Source organism: Chelmon rostratus, chromosome 12 (assembly GCF_017976325.1).
Source record: "Chelmon rostratus isolate fCheRos1 chromosome 12, fCheRos1.pri, whole genome shotgun sequence".
Classification (NCBI taxonomy): Eukaryota; Metazoa; Chordata; class Actinopteri; order Chaetodontiformes; family Chaetodontidae; genus Chelmon; species Chelmon rostratus.
The window spans coordinates 24,725,396-24,752,799 of NC_055669.1; the positions used below are offsets into that span (position 1 = coordinate 24,725,396).

The following is a 27,404-nucleotide window of genomic DNA, read 5'->3' on the forward strand; positions in this document are numbered from 1 at the left end:
GAAGTGGCAACAAATTGACCCGCACACTGCCGTCACGTGCTGGTTAGAGCAGCAGATGACATGTTTTTCTGTGATCTGGCAACATACAGTAGGGTCGGTGATGACCCAATTCACGGGCCAAGCTCATCCCTGAAGGGCAAAGCTACAGTACACAGAACAATAAGACGCATACAGTCTGCACAGCTCCATGTCTAATGTGGCTGGCAGCAAAATTTCATATAATGTGGGACTCATGACTGACCCGAATGTCGACCAAAGTCACTGTGATCATCGGTCCTGAGACTGGCGATATGTATGACTCTGAAATCTCTGCTCTCAGGTTTCCTCACTGATCTGACCTCTGCTGACAACAACTGTTTCTAGAGGCAGTGAGGTGGTTTGACAGACTGCTCTGCAGCTGGATGAAGTTCAATCCGGAGGCCGACTGGCTGGATGTTTCTGTGCGTTACTATTAAATGTGAAGAGTAAAAATAATTGATTCATCAGCTGATTTGTCTTTTTTGTCACAAACACACAAGTCAACTGGTTAGTGAACGATTTTCTCATTCAAAAACAATCTTTTCTGATCATCTAACTGCCTTTGATTTGGGCCCCAGATCTTCAGACCCCCAAAATTTCAAAAAGGCTTTGGGGGATTTTGGGGACCAGCACCTGAAACTCGTCCTCACTCCAGCCTGACCAGCCATAGTAACAAGTTAGAGACCAAACTGCAAGAATAAGATGGGACCCAGCTACCAGAGAAAGTGCTGATACCAGATAACTCTCAGAAACACACTAACAAATATTGACGGTTAAGATGTTCAGTAAGGGTTACAGAGAGATCATGGTTATAGCTAAAAAAGAAAACACTGACTGATGATCTAAAACAGGACTCAAAACTGTCTCATGAAGTGTCATCCTGCTTAATCACTGGAGGACACCATCAGCCAAACGCCTGAAAATCAAAGTCAGTTATTTCCCCCTCGTGAGACAAAGATGCTGCAGCCGACACACTGATAGTAATAAATTATAGATTGTTACAAGGCATATCAGTAACATATGGCACAAGGGCGACAGGAAGTCACATTCAGCACCAGAGGGACAGTGTGGGACATAAAGCAGACGACACATGACTAGATGGCGGCCCTGACTTCCATCCAAAGCCACAGCGGCCATCTGCTCAGGAGTATTTTCCACACCGGTTGAAAAGGAGGGAGGGAGGAAAACTGGAGCGGCGAGGTTTCACTTCTCAAACAAGACGAAGCACTTTCGCAGACGCTCAGAGCGAAGCGACTCTGCCGTCGAGATCACGCGTACCGACCTCGAGGCGGTAAAGCCAAGCAGAGAGCCACGGCCCGCTGCGTCAGGAACATTAAATATTTAGCAAAAAGCGGCTGGATTAGGACGTGATTTCAAAAAAAAAAAAAGGTCGGATGAGGGAGAAGAGATGGAGATAAAGGAGAGCTCGGGTTATAAATAATTAGCTTGGATTTCTAAATCTCTTGACAGTCCAGACAAAAAAAAAAAAGACGACCAAAGTGGAGAAAAAGGATTTCCGTCCCTGAGAAATCTGAGGAAACAAAGTGAGAAAGGAAGAAAAAAATCCTCATCCCGCAGCTGCTGGTTTTGAATAGAGAGAAAACAGAAAAATAAAAGACTATGAGAGAGTCGCATGGGGTTAATGAATGAGAGGAAGAGAGAGAAAAAGATGTGGGGGGATGGAGACAGGAAGAGAGAAAAAAGTGGGTGGAAAACAGGGAGGGAAATACTGGCGAGAAGGGAAAGAATAGAGGCATAATTGAGATGTAAAGGGTAGGTGAATCTGTGTTAAAGGCCACCGGAGAGAGCGACAGACCCATTACTGTCCTTAGCAAAGGTCAGCCATCAACATCTCTCTTCATCTTCCTTAGACCCAAAACCACTGCACTTAATCAGATAAATCCAATCAAGCCAAACTACTTAACAGCACGGGCTGCATCTGAGAGCTTTACCTTGATCTAATCGCCAAAACTTCTAATTACGTTTCAAAAGAATAAGTTTGGAGTCATTAACCTTCAGAGTGGAGCGTTTTATACGTCTAACTGGGGAAAGGACGGCTCCGACCACACTGGGCGCTGAAGGGAATGCGAGGAGCAGATGGAGGCATTTTACCCTCAGTCAAAATACATGAAATGCCATTTTTCGAGGAGCAAGTCTAAGAAAAGGGATCTGTCCGATGGAAGTTTGGAATGAAAAAACGTCTTTAAGGTTTGAACTAATCTAATGCAAGAAAACATCTGTATGTGTTCACATCAGCAGGTAAAGTCGTGAACTTTAGGTCGTTTTTGACCTCGGGAACAGCCGGTGTGACAAAACACTGAAGACTCAAAGGAGGGTTCGGACCCGAGCGAACGAAGTGAAATGAAACGGCAGCTGACTCTCAGAGTTCCACGTAGTCGCTTTTCAGAGCTTGAACATGAGAACACTTTTCCTATCACCCTTAAATTCTTTCCCTCCTTGAACCAAGAATTACCATGATTATACTGTCCATGTTCAGCGTTCTTTATGGCTACACTGCTTCTTCAAAGCAGTTTAAAAAAAAATTATACTGCCATGTCTTCATCCCAAAACCACCACTTGCATGGTTTTTGTCCGGCATTATGTTCAGCACGCAAGCTTCCTCACTCCGGCGTGTGACCAGACCGCTAGCAGGTTAATCCTCTCATCTCGGCCTGGCAGCTCAGCACATCCTGGATTTACACAAATGCTCCACTGTGTGTGTGTGCATACACCCTCCTGTATGTAACAGTCGTCCTGCAACTTCACATCTCACCGCACTGCTTTAAAGTCTACGTCACCGAATCTGTGGGAAAAGGTATTTATTAGCTCATAGAAAATTTCTAAATATATTTATGAACAAATTACATGCAGAGCTGCAGGTAATAAAATGCTGCATTGTCCATAAGAATGTGACGTAGTGTACCTCACTCCACAATGACTCACTGTAGAAAAACACACCATCCTTGAAAACAATTAGGGGTAGGATAGTTATCGGGCCGATAACAGGAAATTATGACATCATTCAGATAAGTCCGATATCATGACGAACAGCCCCGATAACATATGTGTTTTTGTCAGCACGGCAGTACCTCGCTCCCACTATGAGACCCGAATGGCCTGCAGTGAATGCTGCGTTCAAGTGATGTTGGCATAATCAGAAAAACTCTTTGTCACTGGGAAAAATCAAGAATACCTCCTCATGCCAGAAAACAACTCGTTAACTCGGTCATAATTTTGGTAGTTGCTGACTTGAATTAATATTCGCAGTATTTTTTCACATGTTACACACAAAATATAGAAACATGTAAATAGGCCGAAAGAACGACTGGCAAACGAAGGAACGGGGGAATGTACATTACACCTTGAATGCAGCATGCGGCACAGCGTGCTTATGAAAACAGAGTTCAGACTTCTTCAAAGTTTCTGAAGAAATGGCACGAGTTTTAATACTTCAAACCTGGTCAGCCACCTGAAACATAACCATCGCTTTGACGGAGTTTGGAAAGCGTATGAGGACGGCCGGCCTGCTAAAGACGCTAACATTAGCAAGCCAGCCGCAAAGAAGCCACCGGGACTGACACACAAGTACTCGGGGCATCCATGCAGCCTCTATAAACGCATAATCTGCGGCGAAACTCGTTCATATTCCAATATTTTGTTATGATATGCTGGTGCTATTCCCCTCTGAGCCCGTGGTGGCATGTTATCAACATCCGGTGTCTCTAGGCAACTGCCTCTGATGTGAATGATGTCTTTTCCGAAGCAGCCAGCCACAACACGGCTGACTCTGCGGCGGTCGGCTACGAATACGCAATAACAAACCATAGCTGTGCCAAACTACAGCTAAACTAGCCGACCACCGGCTCAGAGGGGAATAGCACCAGCATATCATAACAAAATATTGAAATATGAACGAGTTTCGCTGCAGATTATGCGTTTATAGAGGCTGCGCATGGATGCCCCGAGTACTCGCATTATACGGATATACGCGCCGCTCCTCTGGGGCTAATTTCTTCAAAACGACTCCAAATGCCATCAAAGTTGTCTGGGTGAGTAAATGGTCGTATTTAATGCTACAAATAAGGTCCAGGTTGTAAAAAACGAAAGTTATCCTTTAACTGCAACTCAATGGGTAAAAAAGAGAACATCCCAGATAAAGCAGTAAAAATAGCCCGTCTCAAAATGCTGGGAATTACAAACAGGCCAATAAGAACATGTTTACACGTGAGGGACGGCATATAAACACTGTGGGGCCGCTCCACAGCATCCTCAGCGTGTTTGTAGGGTGTTCACATGTTTTCTCTCCGTAGCAGCCTAAACCAAAATGACCTGAGGTTCCCAAATCCACCTCTGGCCTGAAGACCTCGACGCTGCGTCAGGTTTCAGTTTACATTCTTCGACTCTTCTTCACTCGGCCCTTCTATTTCTGTCACTTCCTGTCTCTGTATCTGTTTATTTGTCCAACTCTTTTCAGCTCCACTTATTTAATATCTCAAGCAGGAAAACTGAGTTGTGACAGAAATGCATTTAACAAACGTGGGCCTGTAACATGATCTAGCGAGCTTACATGTGATGATAAATTCACCTCAAGTGTCTCCTATAATGACTGCTGATTCGTCATAAGGACGCTGGTTTTGTTCCATTCAGGACAAATGTGATTACGTGTTTGACTCTGTAGGAGAAACATGTTGACATGATGCTAAATTGCCATCAATTTCCTGAATGTAATCACATTTTGCACAGTGTTTACCACAGTTCTGAGTTGTTTAAAGGTACATCTCGCTGCATTCTGAGATGTTATTTCATTATCCAGCTGTTATTAAATTACCTCATGCAGAGCCGGACTGAGCCAAAAGCAAACTGAGCAGCAGCAACGTCATCTCATAGCTTGTTGTTGTGAAATAAAAACATCGTGTCTCCAAACTCTCAAACGGTTCTAGAACTAAAAATGTTCTCGTTTTAGTTGAATGAGAATACTTCATGTTCTGTCTGAACACACCTTAAAAGTAACGCTGGAGAACTTTTGACAGCAGAAATATTTCTTCATCTTACAAATGGAAGGATCTCCACTGATCTCCACTTTCACACGCTGACTAAAGAGCCACCTTGGCAGAACTGTGTCCTGCTAGGTTCTCATTAGTTTTCATCATTTCATCGCATTCAAACAGAAAAGAGTCAAATAAACGAGCTCAATCTGCGCAGGAGAGGTAAATCTTATTGTAAAACACGGGAAACTCGTGTGTTTATTTTGCTTTTCACCAGCATGACATTCCATAAACCTGTGAACTGAACTTCACTGATGTTGCTTTATTTATCTTGTCCATTTTATAAAGGGAGGCTGGTGGTGTCGAACTCCACTCTGACGCCCAAACGATGCTGGAGGCAGCACTGATCAGCTGATAAGACAACTGGCCCATACTGTGAGTCTCACACACACACACACACACACACACACACACACACACACACACACACACACACACACACACACACACACACACACACCTCCCTCCAGCCTCTCTCCTGCCTACAGACTGTTTTGTCTGGGAGATTAAAAAAATGTGGAGCCAGGCTGAACAACATGTTAATATCCCTGAAGCAGAGAGTGGGAGTGATTATCTGGATGAGACGCTATCAGACAGAAACACGACCGCGGTAGATAAAATAAAAACACACACACACACACACACACACACACACACACACACACACACACACACACACACACACACACACACACACACACACACACACACACACACACACACACACACACAAAGCTCCCACCACTCACAGCTCCCACTCAGCCAAACACTTAGATAACACTGACAACATGGGCCAGAAAAGACTCTCATTACTGGAGCGATGCCACGATGAGGAGAGCATCCTGTAACTGACACATTGTGGGTTTGATCCCTGCAACAGTTGAAAAGAGCTTCACAGAGACACTGAGCCCCCCCCCCCCCACTCACTGTCTCATAGATATCTCCAGATTAAAGTGTCAAAGTCAAAGTCGAATGCCAGACTTTCCTAACTGGTCAACGTGAGGCTCGCAGCGCTACAGGTGTTTGGAAAGAATACACACTACAAGTTGCACATGGCAGCATTATGTTGCAGAAACGCACTTAAAGGAGGGTGCAAGGTGTGGAAGAACTCATCGGGCCCAGAGTTATATCGATGTCATGTCGGCACGTTCAGGACAGAGGCAGAGAATAGTCCAGGACGTGTTTAGGCTAGCTTAGCATGAAGACCAGATGCCAGGGACCAAGCTGCTAGCCTTCACTTATGTTTTGTATACATCGTTTACATGTTGTGCCTTATGAGCTCACAAGCTAGCCACCAATACATTCAAGAAACAGCTGGGCTTTTTCCCTTTCACTGTTTGTTACTGGCACTGAAACTGATATTGATATTTCCTAAAATGCAGTACTAATCCTATAATTATTCTATCAATTAGTATATTTCAGCTGCTGTCGGTACATTTCGCTGGTATATTTTATTGTTTGTTTATTGTTTAGTATATTTTCATTTCTGGCATATTTTTAATTGCATTTACGAATATTTTTATTGCATGTTGGTTTATTTTATTCTAGTATCTTAATTCTATTTTATAATCTTTCTTATCTTTCTTATTATCTTGTTTCTAACATGGGGGTTGCAATGCAAATTTCATTGACATGTCATGCTCAAGAAATCTTGAAATCTTGAAATAAGGGCCTGATGATTCCTGCGTTGCCAAAAAAACGGACAGAATCAAGGAATTTTTCAAAAACGTGGATGTAGCTTATAAAAATCATCAACCACGTGATTAAAACAGAATTAAAACTGAAACAACTGAACCTGGGAAACAAATAAAAGCTAATCTGGAAAAAATTAAAACAGCTTTCACAGGGCTCTACTTGTAGCCTTTAGCTGCTGAAGTAAAATCATTTTTGCTTCCGAGATAATCATCGTTAAAAGCAACCCGCAATAATGAGGCTGAGGGGTCAAAGCCTCGTATCTGATGATGGATGCTGCACAACACTGCTGTGACCACAGACTGATCAGCTGGATCCCTCCAGAGCCCTCTTAGCATGACATAATACTTCAGAGTTCATGGCCCGCATCATATTCAAAGTAGGCCACTGTTGTGTAACTTTGGAAGCTCGTCTGTTATTGGCTTAAACCAGTCAAACTCACAGCCACACAAAAATCAGAGGTAATATTTGCCATTTGGTGGACGCTTTCATCCAAATCTTCCTGCAGTATTCTCACTATGTGGATAAAACCTTCAACTGTGGACGACATGAACATACAGCAGGACTAAATAAGCACTCGCACAGCCTCACTTACTGACTCGAAGCTCCCCCAGTTGCCTGGTTATGTGAGAAAACAAACCAAAAGGGGGCCTGTGTAACATAAGACACCGTTCACTCTCTTCCCAAAACCGTACAATGGCTCGTTTGAAGCAGCACAGAAAAGTCACATTGTTGAGGATTACACAACAGAGTGAGGAGTGAGGAGGAGGTCATTTGATGCCATTGATGAGCAAATTGGGGGCGCGGGTTAGCTCCGGTTTGCGAAAGGGAATATGGAAAGCCCTTTTGTTTTTAGCCTGAAAGAAGCGAATGATGAAATCCCCATCCTTCCCTCCTGCGCAGACAGGAAATCAGCTCCGATGTGAAGCGGAACATCCTTTGTGAGCTGGAAGCTTTTGCCTCCGAGTGTTCGCGAGGGAAGGAGGACGTCCACAAATCATCCATCTTCATCATGAGCCGGACTAAGATAATCACTTCAGCACTTAGCAGGGAAGGCATCGACACCCCCCCACACACACATGCAAACTCCCTCTCCTCTGTGCATTTAGACAGGCCGTGTGCACATTAACAGATGACGCGGGTGAAAAAGGTTTCTGCCCCTTTTTTAAGGGGTCAAAAGCTGCAGCATACAGCGCAGAATGGCTGTCACTCAATAAACCGGAGAGCTTTCTGTTGGAATAAGTGCTGTCGCTCTTATTGTTTCCGACTGTTTTCCCACCATGTTGTTAGTGGGTGAAGTTACTTGTTCGGCACCTTTCAAAACAACACTTCCCGATTACGTGGAAGCCCATTTCTGACAGAAAATTAATTAAAAAAAAGAAAAAACAAGGAATAATAAAAAGTGAAAACACTCAGGAGACACTAAATATTACACATAACAGGACAGAAAATAATAACCATCAATTCTGATAATCAGTTACTGGTTCAATAAACAAATATGTGCTGCTTCCAGCTTCAGAATTGGGAGGATTTGCTGGTATATCTTTGGGTTTGGGACCGCTGGACAAACAAAACAAGCAAGATTACAAAGTAGAGAAACACAGTAATCAACTGATTCTTTGTTAGTTGAAATAATTATTTAAATAATTGGTATTAGTGCTTCAATAATCAGCTGCAGTCTAAATTGTGACTCATTTACATCAGCTGTTAAAGGATAACTTTCGTTTTTTACAACCTGGACCTTATTTCTAGCATTAAATACGACCATTTACTCACCCAGACAACTTTGGTGGCATTTGGAGTCGTTTTGAAGAAATTAGCCCCAGAGGAGCGGCGCGTATATCTGTATAATGGAGATCCTTTAACTCAAAGATCTGGTAATTATCTTAAATAAAAAAAACAGAATATTTTAAAAATTATTTTAAATAATAATTTAACATATTTAATCTATTTACACAGAAAAAAAAATTATCTCACAATTGTAACTGACCACGAGTATTTTCATTTTTATTTTTGTTGTTCCGAACACTTCATCTGTTTTCTACAGGCATTGACGGGCTTCCATACAAAACATTCAAGCTACAACACAAAATAATACAAGAAAATGAAGGTTAAACTATAAACAAAAGCAAATGTGCCAGGGTGAAACAAAGTTATGGAGTTATAACATGAAGAAAATGCCAAAGAAAACAAGGGTTTGTGTTAATATCCTGGCTTGTCGTGTGTGTTTACATTTCATGAACTTTATGGGGCTTTAAATGTTTATCTGCACAAATAAGTTTTAGCGCTGAGCAGATAAGGGGAATTAAACATCAGCCGGGTCAGTGCGACTATTTTAGGATGTCAGAAAGTTGTTGATGAAGCCAGTTATGTTATGAGAACGTGTAAATATTAGCTGTTGCGGAACGCGACAAGTGTTTGGATTCAGGTTACAACTCGTTCGCCACGTCAAACAAACCCTTTGAGATCTGTGTAGCTTTAGAGTTTGAGCGTTTCAGTACGTTAGCAAAGATTTGGGGTTCAGTCTCAATCCTAACACTGTTCTCCTAATGAGTCCTGTAGTATTAACCTGTTACAGACTTACAGGTGACAAACGGCGTCAGCATAATGTTCAATCATTAATTTTTAGGATTTTTAATGTGCACTTCTGTTTACATTTAAGCAATTCATTTACATCTTAATCTACTACAGCTCATTGAAGTTCAGTGTTTTTCTGATCCACGTGATCACTGTTGCAGGGTTGAACTTGTGTTCTTACAGTTACGAGCCGTTTTCCACCCTGCCCCCAAAACTTTGTTGACGCAAAACTGCTCCTGGTCTTTGGGGCATAATTGTAAACTAGCAGGTTTTTTATCCCCCACATGAGCAGTTGGTGCAAAGTCATTTTCGTGACTCCATAATCACCCCGAGCCTGTTTCTCTTTGTTCATGTGTTGATTGCACCAAGATAAATCCACCCCCTGGTCATGGAGGCCAGCCAGCAGCATAAAAATGCAAATCAGGCTCATTCTCAGTTCAAAAACCATCAACGGTAAAAAAAAAAAAAAAAAAAAGGTGTCAGGGCTTCTCTACGCAGTGAGATTTCAAGATTACAACCCTGAAATAAAACCTGCACAAAAAGGAGAAGGAGGAGAAAGAAACTGCTTCAAATGAGTAATTCATGATATCAAAACAAACAACAAAGCACCAAAAAAAAAAGAAAAAACGCCATTCGTTCATCCAAACGCTAACAGCTTCTTCTGAGCATGTTAAGTACATCTACTTCTTTAAAATACATGAAAGGCGAGACTAAAAACACTTAATTCCAGCTGTGAAGCATCTATGTTGCTTTACAGACGTTTGGTCACTTTGGGGCCAAAAGAAAAAAGAAATAGAACAAACGAAAATTCAGCTAATCAAGCTGTTATCGCTAACACGTTAGCAAACACTTCCACATCCAGCAGACATAGAGCAACATTAACAACCCACTGCAGTCGTGTTTGTCCACCTGATATTCACTAATCACGGCCGCTTGGTGTTGGACAGGTAGCATCCTCAAGCATCCGTCTCAGGCTTCATATGGGAGCGCTGGTGAGACCTGAGGGACACAACCATACGGTCTGCGTGAAGCCGAAGAGCCGAAACAGCGAACCGAACGAGGCGAGAAGCTGCATAGTGATGCTTTGACATTAAAGTTATTTGACTCAGGTATGATGTAACATAATCTAGCATGCGTGTAGCGACGAGCATCAAGGAGATGTTTAGTACCAGCTGGTTAGGACATAGCAACACACAGCTTAAACTGTACGATCACTTGGAGGCTATAGTCTGGGTGCAACTGAACTACACTCCTTTATACTGACAGGTGTTCCTATTATTTTGTCCACCCCATTTCTATGAATGAGCGTAAGCTAAATAACAGAAACACCTCTTATTTTTGCACATCAGGCAGGTTTTATATAAAAAAATATCTATGATAATCCAGTAATAGCATCCTGCTGCTATACCTGTCACCCTGCTCGCCTTCGTGCCACTGAGCAACCTCAACGCCACAGAGTTAGAGACAGTTGTGTAAGATCAGCACCTGGCTGCCTCAGAAGGAAGTCTCCAAACAATGTGCGGGAAGGGGGGGTTTCGACTTGTCATGAACAGAGGCGATTTTATTTACATATGTAAAAGACACCATCTGGAGTACTTTAAACCTCCAACGCCCCGCCGAGCCACGCTTGGCCGCGCTCCAGACTCCCAACAGTCAGGTCCGGGTTGGATCCCACCGTTTACAAAGTTTGTATACAAAGAGGGAGGCAGAGGTCGAAGTTCTCCAGCAGTTCCTCCTCCGTCAGTTTGGGAGGCGGCTGCACAACGAGTGCAGGCTGAGACATGTGTCCCATCTCCAGGACGAGTTGTAGGCTGGACTTTTTTGGGCAGATGTAATGCCACGGGCTTTAGGGGCATTTTCAGGCTGCATGGGAGCCTCAGCCAATGCAGGGCAGGGGGGCATTTTGACTCCTAGAATCAGGATAAAGGCGCAATCCGTGCATGCAGTTAATTGACATGCTGGTTTGTGGGGCGTTATCTGTGTTTAGCTGCGAGTGCGGTCTCCTACAGCGACCTGTCAGAGTGTTTGGAGAGTCCAGTCCAAGCTTTCTCAGTGTTAGTTCAAGGAGGGAGAGGTGAGGTGAGGGGGTTTTATTCGCTCTCTCCTCCGACTTCCAACATGGTGGCGTGCAACGTTACCACGCTCAAACTTTCCACGACAGTTGCCGTGCAGATCGCTCCAGCTGTTTCAAGCCTTTTGGCCTTAAGAGGTGATTCACGCTGCTGTGGAAACAACTAGTATTGTTTGGATCTTTTCGATTTTTGCAGATTTCAAGCCCGAGCACACCATCGCATGACCTGGTACAATAGCCTTTTTATGCGCCGTATGCGAGTGTGGTCTCGATTTGGAAGGTGGTCAAAGAAACGCTGTCCACGTAGGACCGCAGCTAATCTGCCAGGCAGCTTTTCCTGGCAGCGCTCTCTGGATCTGCGCTGCTCAAAAGTTTATCACCCCGACATACCGAGAGACAAACAAGCGGCCAAACCTCCGACTGCTCGGGCCTCAGCTCCAGCAGGCCGTGGCATTGTTAACGTTCACAGCACAATGCTTCTCTTATCCGTCCTCGGCTCTTTTTTCCTCCTCTCGTCTCTCAAAGCCAACAACTTTCTAATCTCCAAAGTGGTTTAAACCAGTTTGGGGAATGTCTTTAAGGATGAGGGCAATTTTAGTCAGATTCCAGGGATAAGAGGAAGAGAGGGTTTTTTATGTAGTGACACAGATGGAATTCATCACTTGCGCTCTTTCTGTGCAGATCAGGCTGCCTCCTCCTGCGACCCACAGGGCTAAGTGCTAAAAACCGGCTTTGGGCCTGTCAGTGCATTAATAGGGAAATAAGCTAGGATTTTGCATGGCAATAAAATATTATAATCATGCACAGTGGAGCATGATTGAAGCTCATTGTTTTGGTTTGACAGCCCACAGCCTCGCGGTTTCATCAGCCCCGTTCCCAGCTGTTTTCAGCCAAACAAGCCCCAATAAACCCACCCACCACTACCTGTCCAGCACCGGCGTGGAAGATCTCAGTCTTTCTCAGGAGCTGGTGAAGATCGCAGCAGACTTCAACTATAAGAGGAGTGAATTTCAGACACAGCTCCCAATGTAACGTTGCTCCGTGTCCGCTGGATGTGCTAACATGTTAGCCACACGGTAACAATAAGTCAAAGTTGTGTTTACAGCATCAAGCGGACGAAAAAAGGGCAGGACGAGGCTACTAGACCATCACTAACAAATTCCCTGGGGGAAACCTTGCATTCAAGGTTGGAGGCTATTTTGTCACAGATCGGGGGGGGGGGGGGGGGGGGGGGGGGGGGTTGCAAGTTCAACACTTGAGAATTGAATGGTTTCGCTTCTGAAGTCTCAAATTAAGTCTTTGGAGGGTCACGTCTCACAGCAGTCAGGGGTCAAACTGGCGTAAGTCCGATTTGAGTCCAAGTCTCAAGTCCACATCTCCGTCAGTGATAGCAAGCCTGGAAAAGCTGATTTCTTTCAAAACTAACCAACAAATATTCAGCTTCTGAGTAATGGAGGATGAAGCTAACACTGGTGTCAACGTTTAGCTTCAGAAACTAAGAGAAAAAGTGAGTGTTTAACAGAATAATACAGCTCAGTTGTCCCTGGCTAACACAGAGAGGACATTCAGCCTACACTCACTGATATAAACGGGGTGGACAAAATAACAGAAACACCTGTCAGGTAATGTAGCACAACAGCGTCGCAAGCCGTCTCCAAAACGATCAAACAGTTGAATCAGCATCTCTGTTTCAACTCAAACTAAACAGCCTTCCTGAAGGGACTGTTGCATTAGACTGCATTAGCTTTAGCTAGGTCTGCGTAATCAACTGACAACTGAGCGTACATCACAAGAGCCGAACCACAGACTGTCTTTAAGAGCATGCTTTACAATATATCCATTTAAGCCATGTTATTGTAGAGGCTGTTTACACAGAGAGAGCAGACGGTGTGTCAGTATCTCGCTCGAGGACGCTTCATCAGGCTCCTCTGGTTGTTTATTTTTCTAGCTAAAGGAACAAAACGCCATTCCTGACTTCAGAGGGAACAATCTCTGCGGCGATGACCAAACCGGTTCTCATGCTACAGCTGTGTAGCTCAGAGACAAAGAATGAGTCGCAGGGCAGAGGAGTGTTTCCACACAGTGAGGAGGGTCCACAGGACAGAGCGACGTGAAAGACAAGCACACCTCTCTGACACGAGCTGCAGTGTTCACCTGCAGAGACGGACGTGAAATGAAATAAATAAAAACCTTGGAGGAGACAAGGAAATAAAGCTACAGCATATGCAGCTTCAAAGAAAGCCCAACAAGGACACAGAGCATTAAAAGATGCATAAATAATAAGTGAGGGGGGTGAAATAAACTGTGAGAGTCAACACTGTTGGTGCTGTTGCCAAGGACGGAAAACAAAACTGGAACGCGGCGGCCCTCGGCCAACCGCATCCATCACATGGGAGCTGCGTATCTCGCTCCTCTGAGGAGAATCTAATAAAGCTGTACTATTTAAACGGATTAAGTGCCTCATTGTCCGACTCAGCCCGACTTGGGCAGAGTTCAGCGGCCTGCCCCCTCCCCTCGCCTGATGGAGGAACTGTGTCACCCTTGGGATCATTAATTGTGAGCATTGTTCTCCAGGGACACAACAGTTGGTCTAAATGTGATGAGTAACGGAGCTGGGCGGAAAACTTACTGTTTACATTATATTTTCCAAAGTTTTGCACATAAAAGTGGTTTGAAGAGTAAAAACAAGCAGCATCTGGCGCAGGAGCTGGTGGTAATTACCCACAATCAGCAACACGGAGAGGAAAATATGCATCACAGCGTCCGGGCCGGTCGAGGTTAGAGGGGTCAGGGGGTCACGGGGTCAAAGCTGAAACCGTAAACTAGCTGTTTCAGCTAACACAAGCAGGATGGAGAGGAAACGCATCATCTAAGGCAAATATCTGTGGCGTGTTTGAGAAGAAAGACAAAGGGAGTGTGTTTCCATATCAGTTTCATGTATTTTCTCAGCGAGAGGGCAGAGGGGGTGTTGCTTTGCCTCTCTCTCCGAACCCCCACCCCCACCCCCTTGCAGCACGCCGCCATGCACGACAGGCGGGAAGTGGCAAAGAGAGAAGAAAACAGGCAAGAGAGGGCTGAAAGTGCCTGTCTGAGCGGCTTAATGATGCAATCTGCCAGAAACACCCCCCATCCTCACCCCACCTCCCTCTCCTGCCGGCTCCAGCGATGACATCACCTCCCCGTGAAGCAACATGGCAGAGAACAGTTGCACGGCTGCATGTGGCCGTTGGAAATGTTTCTTTCCAAAAGCAGTTACATTACTTCAAGCTGTCACAGCAGCAACGGAGGGAATCGTTTCCAAGATTAGTGACTTCATGTGCTGTAATTCCCTAATTTTAGCAGGAAAAGTGGAACCGAACGATGAAAAGCCAGTAATCAGAGCTGCATGTAGAGGAGGGTAAACCTCACCTGGCATCTGTTCGATGGAAATTCACGGTTATTATGTCAAATTGATAAGAGAAAATGATGTGAAGATTTTACTTAAAGAGCAAAGTGCAGGAATATTTGCTTATATTCTTGGTTGTCGGCCTCATGATGATCAACTGCAGCACATAATAGACCAATATTTTATTTACCACGATGTTAGACTGCAAGAAAAATTAGTGAGCGATTTTAATTATCTCCTAAAGAGACGAGTTCACTAAACTTTTGCAGTTAAAAAAATTCCAAGAATTTGAGAAATAATCAAAATGATTATTTAAATGAAAGTTTATTTTATCCGTAAATGATTGAAATAATCAGATAAATTGGAGATTTCTGTATTTAATTAATATCTTGAAAACCAAGAATGCATAAAGAAATTCACTGACGAGTGCAGCCCTGCGGTCCGCTCATAAGCTGACCCTGAAGGACAGATGGGGAGTTACGGGGTTTAAATGTTCGCGTTGTGGCAGAGAGTGAACTCTCCCGGTCCGTCTGACAGGATTAACCCTACACGGCCTCTCATGACTGAGCTCATCAGGTCTGGATGACGCCGTCTGCCGGAGTCCTCGCGTCACACCCGAAACACAACAACCGTCCGAGGAGCCGAATGTGCAGGCGAGGAATCTCAGTCCAGGTTCAACATCTGTACCGAGCGTTAAAAATATCTAACACTCGACAATATTCCTTTTTGTTGGCTGAGAAAAAGCAGAAACACCACAGTTTTTAGTGGCAGCATGATCGATTCACAGCACGTAGCTGCAACCTGCAAACGAGATGAGCAGCAGATATGAAGTATTGATTAAACTTGTATCTGCCGTATTGAATGAACAGCGGTACTTACATTAACAACTCATTTTTAACGAGCTACTTCCTCAAAATACTGGCGGTCCTGATTCAGACCTGTGGCTTCGTTGGCTTGAATTATTGAGAAGAATAGAAATTTTAGATATCGCCATCTGTTGATCCTTTTTGGCCATTTCCAATAAAGCAGCGTCTGCTTGTGAGCCCTGGCCGCAGGTAGAACGTGGATGGCTTATGAACAGTCTTTCACTTTCATCTGAATTACCGTTAGAAGCCCGAAGTAGTAAAAGTATTCAGTATATCTGAAAAGGAAAAGTTTAGAGCAGGGGTGTCCAAACTACGTCCCGCAGTCAATTTTTAATTTGCCCGCAAGAAATTTTATAAATAGAATAGAATATGACCCGCTCTTGAAACTTTTGCTTGACTGCATTGCACTTCTTAGTTTTAACACCAGGGGGAGTTGAACAAGGCGGCCGCCCCACTAAAAAAGGACAATCACAGAACAAGTTTACCCCAGGTTACCAAACATGGCAGAGCCTTAATTCTTAAATGCGTGTTCCTTGTTAAGACTCAGAGTCCACATCGCTGTACGCAGCGCACACACTGCGCAAAATCAGCTAATCTCAACTGATGCAGATTCGTTTGCTCCTTCATCAAAGTGACATTTGTCCGGATTTTTGGCTGGTGTGGCATCGAATCAGCTGGATGATCAGCGCCTCGACCAATTTAAATACCCGGCGCAGCTGATCCTCACCAGAAAAACTGACAAAAATTAAATGCACTCCTGTTATTAAGTCCAGTTCAGTCTGTTAATTTTGATAATAGTTTTTAATGAACGTTAATAGGTGTGTTAATAGGCCTAATCACCTAAATAACGAGCTTGAAATGTACCCATCCCATTTTCTCGTTATTGTTCTTTCTCTGTACTGTGGGCGATCACCATCCTGACTGAGAAGAAATCTGAGGCTGCTGTTCTGAGAATGAGCTGCCAACAATTTTTCTGAATAAATCAATAAACATCCATTTATGGAGAGCTGTGATGAAGGCAGTTTTTCTGTAATCATATTCAACAATATAGCATATTTGACCAACTGTGAATTGATTTTTCTAACTCTAATACACTAAAGGTGAGGTTATATTCCTCACCTCTAGAAAGTGGCCCCGCCCCTCCTATATTTTTCTGTATGTGGCCCTCAGTGTAAAAAGTTTGGACACCCCTGGTTTAGAGGAAAGTCAGGAACAAAAACGAAGCTACATTTTAGCAGCAAGCTATTATTTTTCCTCTTTCTGTGCCAGTAATCATCCATCCGCGACCCCTCGGACTTGTGCTGCGACCTCTTGCGGCAACATGATTTCTTTGGAGAAGACTCATCATTCTGCTGGTCTACAAAAAAAACACGTCCCGTTCCCATGGAGTGACTACAGCGTGACGCCTCGCTTCCACTGACACCATCTTTGACCAGGCACAGACACCACTGAGCAGAGTGCACGTTATCCAGACAGTCATTAACAGCCACGTTAGATTTCAGTCACTACAGGATTCTTAATTAGCGACAGCTGGCATTTGCCAATTTCTGTCATTTTAACCGGCAAAAGTGTAAAGAGAGATAAAGTTTGTTAAGAGATTCATCAGAAAATCCCTTATTTCTAAAAATCTGGTAAATCTGTGGTTCTTTTGGGGTCTGAGTGTTATGTGCTGCTACCATTCATACTTTCCTACACACCGTGTTTGGCATCACTAACTGCAGAAATGCACCACATGACATTTTACCTAGAAACCCCCCTCTCTGCACACTCACAACTCAGCTGCAGTTACACCACAAAGCAACACACAATCACACAGTCTGGGAATTGTTCACTCAGCTCGTTATTTGTCGATTCTGCAAGAAAATACAACTTTTTATGATCAGCGCCAGCTTGCTGAAGCCAATTAGGTGAGTGACGGCCTCTTGCATCAGAAGCTGCCGCGCTGTAAAACCGTCCGCTGAAACCTGACATTGATCGCACTGACACGGGAGGTCGAGCAAATGAAAATGCTGATTGGGGGTCTCCTGATTGCTCTAATGGCGGACGGAGCGGCCGAAGCCCATTACGCCGAGCATCCGAAGGGTTTTACCGGATCGCCTGAGCAAGCACAAATGCCATCTCCAATCAGATCACGAGGAGGAGGATAAACACTCAGACTTCAAGTCTAATCTCAGACACAAGTGTTGAAATCGGAAAGTGCTTTTTTTCATGTTGGGTGGCGACAGCTGCAGGAAAATCAGCATCTTCTCGAGTTATTTTTTGAAAAAGTTTCAGAAATTTTTCTGAAATTTTCAGAGAGGCTTTGCCTGAACTGCTGCTGGATCCCTGAACTTAAAGGCCTCTGTGTTATTCAGGCCGCCATCGTCCCTCTTAGCTCAGAAACTGTCACTGTTAAAGAGGAGACGTGGACGAAGCCCTTTGCTGCCGTCATGATGCCATTTTGCCATTCAGACCAACGTGACTTTTATGTTAATCAACACTGAAAATAAAGCCAATGACTGTCAGGGGTCAGATTATTTCTTACTTTTTTACTTTGATTACTTTTGCCCTGGTCGCACCACAAGAGGAAAATAGTTTTTACAGGCTGATCTGGTAAGAAAAGAATCCCCTCAACAACAAAAAACTGACTCTTTCACAGAGTTTCCTACTTTATTTAAGTGATTTTGAACATAAGATATTAAGACGGTGAAGAAACCTGCAAACGCTTTACTTCAAGTCCCCGATGCGGCCTGACAGTCAGCACAATACAAACATCTAACATCTAAACGGTTTAAAACAACTGGAAGGCACTCGTTAGCAGACGTTTATTCATGCATCTGTCACAACTATAACTCGTCCTGTGGGCACCTGCGAGTATAAACATGTAACGAATGGCAACATAGTAAAACACAGTCGTACTAATATGAAACGTGCCTTTAAAGTTGTCCTTATAGCTGCTACATCAACAAATACAGCTACATCATAGTGTGCTTTAACCACTTGTTAAAAGTCTGTGTAATGCTAATAAAGGCTAAATACTGGGACTTCGTTACAGTGATGTTAGGAAGCCAAACATTTCTCTCGCTGCACATTTAACCTGGTGCTGCTGCAGCCTTCACATTCATTCACACTTGCGTTGAAACGATCACAGAAACGTGACTCGCTCTGACCTGTAAGACTCGACTCGCTTCAGACGATCAACATAAAGAGCTTCAGAACAAACACGACGCACTGCCTGACGCTGGCTCCCAGGTGAAACCACAGCTTCTCGTTCATTTCCTGATTTATCTTCCGTTATTTTTGCTTCCTGACTGGACGTCAGCCTCTGCCTGCTCACAACCGAAAGCAGGCTGAAACAAACGCCCGTTCGACCCGCTGACATTTCCAGCCCTCAGATTTGTTGTGCTGCGAGGCCGACAGCGAGGGCAGATGAATATTTATGCTGCCGCCTCCCGCGAGAAGCCACCCGGCTCTCACAGCGGACGACAGCTGATGACAAACGTGGACTGACTGCATGCACCACCACACTGCTTGTATCTCAGCCTCGTGGCGTGTTCATACTTAAACTCTCCGTTTTTAAGCTTTATTAATCCGCTGGAGGTTGATGTGTTTATGTTTGCGTGAGCTGTAGCTGCTCAGGATGATCACACCCTCAGCATATTGAGTGCATGTTCAAAGAATAAAAGCGACAGCAGCCGTTTTTGTCTGTAATTAATCCACAAAAGTCTCCGTTAAAACACGTGAAAATTGTTTGAGAAGTTTCACACACAAACAGTATTTTTATTTTTAAGAAAAACTCTATCCAACTGGTAATCGTAAGCGTGCAGGGCTGTGAATTTCTCTTCTTCTCGTTCACCTCTTCCATCAACAGCAAAGTGTTTCATGAAGAAGAAGAGGAGGAAGAGGCCACTCAGGGACAAGCAGAAGAGCTGCAGCGGGATGATTTGCATTCAAGTGAAAAAGTGTTTGTGGATAAAAGACGACGTTGGCGCTCTGGGGCTTCCATACAGCTGCTGTTCGGTACACAAAACATAACTTTCATTTTGTTTTTCCTCCTTGAGTGGAAAGTTTCACATGCTCTCCTGTGTGCTGAGGGAGTTTACGGCCCTGTGGGCTTTTGAAACTGCTTAAAAAAGTGAGAAAAAACTATTTTTCCCTCTCCCCCCTGAAAGATCTCCGGTGCCCAGACGAGGCTTTCGCCCCTCCTCGGCTGTACGTTTGGTGTGTTCACTCAGCTCGAGAGGCTGATCATATCCACCTCACTGGATCTGAAGTGCTGCTCACCTCAGCCGGCTCGCCCGGGACTGATTTGAACCGCAGCCACCACCGCAATAAAACGGAAATTTCAGCGGATATTTCTCCGGCGGGAGTCAAGTGAGGACAGCGGTCGATTTACGTCAAGTGACTGCACGTCTGGAGTCTCGAATCACCGTTCATATCGCTGGAAGGAGCCCAGAACAAGACCAAATATGAATTTATGGCCCTGCTGTGAGACAGAGGCTCTGTGCCACTAAAGTAGAACAAGCCTCTCTCCATCCCCACAGGTCATAATCTCCCAGGAAGGAGGAGAGAAAATAACATCTCTATGGCAACTGCCGGTCTAAAGGTGAGGCGCTGCGATGCGGCAGGCACGGCGACCACGGGCTGCAGGACAGAAAGCACAAACCCTGCAGTGGCAGAAGATCTTTAAATACAAAACTGAACCAAACGAGCAAAAACAACCAGTTCACCTGTTGCACTGCAATTCCAGTAAAGAGCAGCTTTACAGCACAAAACCAGCAGAGGCTGTTGTTCCCGAGCGAACTGAGATCAAACGTTGACACTTTCTGCTGATAAAACATGAACGTGAAAGTCACTTTTAACTGAAACACAATATTCTAAACTCAGGGTTAACTTACTCGCTTATAGTGAAGCTTTCAAGCAATGTCCAGCCTCACTTACAACAGTTAAGTGACAAATTGACTCCATTTGAGCACAGAAAACGTTTACATAAAGTTTAAACTGAATGAGACGTCTTTTTTTAAAGCGTGGACTAATTAGGGATCTTATTTTAGTAGCTTTGCCTTCAGTTACGACGACATCGTACTCATCAAGAAACTCGGTCACCACTGATGAAACACATCGCTGAGTCACAGGTGATCAAGTGTTCGTTCACATTCAGTGTCACTGGTGAAGGTAACTGTGTGTGTGTGTGTGTGTGTTAAGATAACCGTATCTTCAGTGTGTTAGACAACATATATAATCTGTTACGTGCTCCCATCCAAAGGTCGGGCCACACCTGCTTCCAATCACCAGGCAGCCAATAAAAGCCTTGACAACAGTGACAACAGGCATCACTTGTTGCCGTGGCGCCCACCTGTCGCCGTGTCTTTTACACCGACTGCTCCTGTCAGCGCCTGATGACTGAACATTTAATGCAGTAGATAAAATTTTACTCTGAAGTTGAAAAATAATTTGCTAACATTTCTGCGATATCACAACGGTCACCTGAAACAGCAGGTGTGGAAACACGGAAGCTGATGACGTGTCATGTTTACGGTCTCTGCAAAGATCACCTGATTGGATGAATATCAGTAGAGGGAGGGATGAGGGACAGCCACTGATGGCACACACCTTTACCTCGCGAGGCTGCTGGATCAGCGAGATCCCGAGATCACACGAGATTCCAGCTCACCAGGTTTCAAGTTTTGTTCCTGCGGCTGAACCACAGTTGTTTGAGCCAATCAGCTGGCAGCTAGAGAGAAGCGACCGTTCATTGGAAAACAACAATGGCGGCTCCTAAAGAGGTTAGCTTTGATGCTGCTGTAGCATCAGCTCCATCAGAGCTGCAGAGGATTTTTCGACCTCGTCAGATGGTTTCTGCTCAGTCTGTGCACGAGAAGGTCAAAGGTCACAGTCAGTCCCATGGCATGTAAATGATGTACAACATCCTGTACCTTGTAGAGCCGGAACGACTAGTCCACCAACAGAAAGTTCATCCGCAACTATTTTGATAATCAGTTCATTGTTTCAGTCGTTTCTTCGAGCAAAAACACAAAAACTGAGGTCAGCATTTTTCAACGGTTTTAATTTGAATAAACTGTTAATCCATTAACTGAGTAATAATAATAATCTGGAGCAGCACAATAACTGCAGTCCTCCAGTCTTCCAGTCACAAACCTTCCCCATCACAAGCCAGTTCAGCAAGCATCCATCCTGCCGAAGCGCCCGTGAGCAACATCCGACCTCTGACCTCACACCTTCGACTTGGAGGCGTAAAAACACAATTTTAAACAAAACAAGGCACTTTAACACGACATCAGCTGAGCGCAGCGTGAACAGCGAGCAGCTGAGCTCACAGGATCAGAGCGCTCCTCTTCCTCAAAGACGCCGTCGCTCCGGTCTCCTGAATAACCGTCACAAATGTCACATCACATCCTGTAGTGGCGAGGCGCGAGGTCCTTTCCACCACAGCGTCCCACTGTCACACTGCTGGGATGTAACTGAGTACATTTACTCAAGTACTTTAAGATACTGAATGAGTTCATGTTATATAAAACTTTACAGTTACAGATTTAGCTGCAGATTCAGATTATTACCATAAAATATAATTAACTAATAAATTATGAGGTATTTTTATGCATTAAGCCACCTGGCAGCGCATCAATAACTACAATCCAACAATATAATAGACATTAATCTGAATTAGACATTCTACAAAATGAGTGCTTCAACCTTTGGTAAGTCCTTCTTCCACCCCCGATTAGTCCAGATACTTAATTAGATTAGCTGGATAATTGATTGTTCAGTTGTTTTCTTAAGTGTTTTCTGGCATTTTATCAATTAAACAATCAACTAATGAATCAACAATTTATCAATAATGAAACAGATCCTGAGCTACAGCCCTAAACTCCAGCAGAGCCTCTGGAGAACAAACACTGTTTTCCACAAGCCTCTCTGAGCTCGGATCAGCCGGAGGCCAAGTGAAACGAGACGTCACAAGTTGGGTGAGGTGCATTCTGGGAACTGAACCCGAACAGATCCAGGACGGGGCCTGAGCTTACGTTCACACTTTCAGAGGAAACTGATCAGGTTCATCGGCAGCTGCTGTAATCGATGTTCCAGCCGTGTCTGTTTTTCTTACGTTACAGGACATTTGAAGACACGGGCACTGACTTTTCCTGATGTTTGAGAGACCAAACAACTAATTTTGATGTTTGAACCAGGATGTAGATTGGCCCTCTTAGTTTAATTACTGTAATCTATTACAACTGCTGCTCTCAGCTGATGCATTAAACTCGATGTTTCTTGTTCGTCTCGGCTGCAGAGTGAAGAGCCAACGTTTCCTCCCTCGATATCAATTCTGATACCAAGAAGCAAACGCTGCCGTCGTATTAAACACTACAGACTGGGACTATTCTACACATGCAGGTAGCGGTTGGGGGCACCTATCGGCGTCCCCTCAGCGTTCAGGGGTCTTAAACAACAGCTGCAGGACGATGAAGCAGCATTTAAAGTGAGACGATTCGGGGGAAGAGAAAGCGAGAAGGCTTGAGATAATGAGTGCCAGAGCGTCTTTCGCGCCCTCACGGCATCATCCTGCTGATGAACAAACAAACTTCTTCCCGCTGCTAAAGCCACTTAGCTTGATTACAACGACGGGAGTGATGCGGCTACTGTGCATACAGGATGCGCAAATTCTCCTACGAGCGACTCCTTTCATTCAAAAAGCTCCGAAGCGAAACATTTCAACCAAATGCGTCGCTTTCTAAAAGACCGTTCACTTCCTCCACTGATTAAACAAGCTCACTGAATGAGCCAGGACACTTCAGAGACAAATGAATAAATGATGCAGCAGGGATTTTAGCATATACGGGATCAATAGTGACGAAGAATTGAACTCTTCAGATACCACAAGGAAAAAGAACACTTTAAGGCTCAATTAAACTGTCCTGCGTCTCTCTAGCTATTAATATATCCAATACATTTCCAGCCAAGACACGATGCTTCTAACCCTGCCTTGATTGTTTTGGGGGCACGAAAAACTGAGAACGAGCCGCAAATGAGCGCCACCTACAGAGGCTGCCGCTAAAGTCCAAATCAGACGTCGCAGCCCCACCCACACTGTTTGATTGACAGGTGGCCCACAGACAGGAAAGGACCAGGAAGGAAACTAATCTAAACTCCAAACAACAAAAATACAGTAGATACAACAACACAGAGACGGTGCAGGTCAAGAGGGGTTAGCTTGTGTGTGTGTGTGCGTGTGTGTGAGTGTGTAATCTGCAGTGTGTTGAGGTGGACAGCTTGTTATCTGGGCTGAACTGCAGAGCTTAATATTCAGCCAGCAGCCAGATTAGTTGAGGACAACCTGTCAGTCTGCAGCTGCAGGGAAGCACACCGATGGAGAGACGGCGAAGGACGCTGTGTGTCAGCATGTGCTTCCATCTCTGTGAGGACCAACCGGAGTTTTACACTTTGAGAGTGAGGAGGTTTTTAGAAGAGAGAGGTTAAAGGACTCAGGAGTGCTGAATTAATGAAGGTCAACGGTCCAACGCTGTCTAAGGACTAACTACTTCTTCTAAGGTTAAAACTTGGCATTGGTTTTCTCTGCGTGTCAGTTCAGGCTGAGCTGCGTCAACACAGCGGCGGGTTGTGGGGTTACGCAGAGAACAGCGGCTGATACGAGGGATGCACCGTTCACACATGTGCTCTTCAGGCATTGTGGGAAATGTGGGAACTCACTGGCTGAACAGGAAACAGAGAGGGCTGAGAGGAATCGAGAAACCAAGAAAAAGTTGAGCTTATGCTTGACACGTTTAGAGGTTTGAATCTCAAACCGGCTCTCGTCCCTCTCTCATTAATACCGCCGAGGTGCCCTCGAGCAAAGTGCCCCCCCCCAACTGCTTCAGTGGAGCTGCTCAGTGGCCAAAAGGCCAGAGTGACGTGGAATCAGACGTATTTTGAGTAAACGTCGGATCTCACAATAACTACTATAGATTTTTTCTTTTATCTAAAAAAAGGCTGTGATATTTTCCTGGTCGTGGAGCGAATGAGAGTTTAATCTGATTGGCCCCTGAGTCAGTGTGCATCCAATCACATCGCTCCTCTCCCTGTGAAAAAAAACCTGCCATTTTTAAACCTGACAACCTCAGACGAGCCAGATGCGAGGCGCAGTGAGGAGGTTTTCCACCTCCAGACATGGATCCAGCACAAACCTCCATAAGGAACTGAGGGATGTGGCGGGCGGGGGGCACAGGAGTTAAATGCCTTGCTCAAGGGCCCCTCAACAAGACATGTGGTCCCTGTGAGGCTGTAGTGACACCTGACTGTGGACAATGTCATTTTCTGCCGCTGTTTCCCCCGCAGCAGGGGGGGGGGTGCTCTGGAGGAGGAAGGGATGATGCCTGGAAATCGAAAAATTAGGTCAAAGTCTGCGGGATGCGAGGAAGCTTTGCATTTGCTGCAGGCGTGCATTCACAACGTCAGCTAAGCATGTAAATAATGCAATGGGGCATCTGACCCCCCCCCCCCCAGACATGCTTGTTTACATTAAAGCAACTCTGAGCTGGCGGTTTACATAAATGAAAGAAAGTCACCTTCTTCCCCCCCCCCCCCCCCCCCCCCGTCCTTCTCCTCTCGGCTCAGGTTCCTCTGAACGCTGCATTTGTAGCAGCAGCAGTGGAAACATTAAAATGCGATGTGTGCATTAGCAGTCAGCTGTTCAAATCGCTTCCCCTCTCTCCCTCTGAGCCTTTTCTTTCTTTCTCCATACATGGCTGAGCGCCGCGAAGCCTCCAGACTCCATGAGAAGCAGGGAAAACACTGAAACATGACACTGTGATACTCTGCAGGCTGAGAGCGAGTCTGCAGCAATGTGACATATCAATCTGAAAAAGACGAGGAGGAGGGGGGGCGGGGGAGGCTAATGAGAAAATCAATACCAAGGCTGCATTACGGCATCTTGCGAAAGAAGCCAACATACGCGCTGGTGTTGTGGAAAGAAGTTGGAATATAATGGAAATCATTCATCCGCTCCTGGCTGCAGCGCGTCATGTGAACGCTGTGTCTGCTAACAGCTGCACGCTCTGTGCACATAATCTAAGCAGCATGCAGGGCTCTGCTGGACGGGATTTTCCAAAATGACAATGAGACAAACCTCTCCGACAACAACTCCACGTTGACGGGCCCACAGATAAGTCTCTGTAGTGTTCCAGTGATGTTCCCGCTGGGGGCTGTAATGTCCCGCTGGCGCTCAACAGAGACTTTAGAGTTTACTTTATGGTGGTGTTTATCTGCTATGATGGGAAGATTTGTTGACTCACAAGAACTTCTATTTTAATAACTAATAAATCATAAAAAAAATATTCTCTGGCTCGAGCCTCTTAAACAGCTCATTCCACTATTTTTTCAAACCCTTTAACGTAAACGATCAATGGATTAATTAAAAAAAACATGATTCCCAAACCTCTCTGATTGGAGCTTAATAACGTGCAGCTGTTCTCGGTTTTTGATTATTGGAAACTGAACATTTTGGGGTTTGCAATCTAATCATCAAGTACAACAGTCAACAGATTAATCAATAATGCCATGAATCAGCAGCTGCAGCCCCCAGAGCGGCACTGTGCCACTCCTGGGGAGTTCTCTAGTTTGTTTGGTGCATTGAAAAGGTTTTTCCTTTAATATAGAGCTTTAAATGTATTTCTGTACCATTCCTGTGATACCTGGTGCAAAGGCATGACTCTGTGTTGTGTCTCTTCTGATATTTGTCAAATTGCTGGACAAATGTAAGAGCGCTGCTCCTGATATTTTCAGTCGTTTTGACAAATCACAAGAATGCGACAGTCGGTCCAAAGCGCTTCAAGTCTGTTTCCACTTCACCGCCACAGCAGCTCATCCCTGCATCCAAATCACAGCCACATCAACCAAAGCAGTCATTCAGGCCGCGTGTGCGTGCGCGTGCGTGTGTGATGCATAAATGTGGAAAGATGGACTTGAACTTGTGGCAGCTGGAGCTCAACACTTTTCCTCCTCGCAGCTCAAACTCTGCGCCGGTTTGTCCCCTCAGCAGAGACCGACCGGCGGCGACCCGAACACCCCCACAGCGGCAGCAGCAGAGCCCGGCACAGCCGCCGAGCTCCGCGGTGAAATTCAAGTACTCACCCTCGGATAACTCCAGCTCCAGCTCGGCCAGTTTGGCCCGCACCTCCGCAGGAAGCGGCACCGGGTCCCGGTCCGCCATTCCGCCGTTAGAAACCGACTTAAATCTCTGTTTTCCGCCTCCTTCGCCCTCTTTTCGCTCTCCGGGCTTCTCCTCAGACCCCAAAAATCCAAAGTCGGGCAGACTGAGTCTCCGTGTGTCGCACTCCGCGCGGGAGCAACGCTGTTTGCCCTCCGCCAACCAACGGCAAGCTAGCCAAAACATGGCGGCGCTGCTTCCGGTTTTTGTATTGTGAAAATAAGAGCCAATTCATGCGATCACATACCAGTACTACTACTGCAGCGCATGTACTGTATGTATGATATATGTTGTCCTTTTCTCATTTCATTTTCTCCTCCCGGTCTTTCTTCTTCTTCTTCTTCTTCTTCTTCTTCTTCTCGTCCTTCTCATGTCGTTCCATTAACAGGAATATATCTCTATCAAAAAATATTTAAAATTCACTAAATAAATGAATAAATTGTGAAAAATGCTTCAATAAAAATACTCAAAACATGAAACAGCAAAGATTAAATGATGAGGTGGGAAGTCAATATTGTGCTGTTTTAAGTCAAAACAAGAACATTTATTGTGT

The 27,404-nt window shown here is 44.9% G+C and overlaps 1 protein-coding gene across 5 annotated transcripts in view; it reads right to left on the minus strand.

Annotated features, from left to right (window-relative positions):
- The window catches only part of LOC121614598 (disco-interacting protein 2 homolog C), a 197,020-nt gene extending 170,057 nt beyond the window's left edge, over window positions 1-26,963 (minus strand). For 4 of the 5 annotated variants that reach the window (XM_041948564.1, XM_041948562.1, XM_041948563.1 and 1 more), the window contains exon 1: window positions 26,776-26,963. In XM_041948564.1, coding sequence (XP_041804498.1) covers window positions 26,776-26,854 — 79 coding nt within the window. In that variant the 5' untranslated portion in view covers window positions 26,855-26,963. Of the gene's footprint in view, window positions 1-18,803; window positions 18,898-26,775 lie in introns of those variants that run through there. The other variant, XM_041948566.1, reaches the window with a different exon arrangement.
- Window positions 26,964-27,404: the final 441 nt, after the last annotated feature.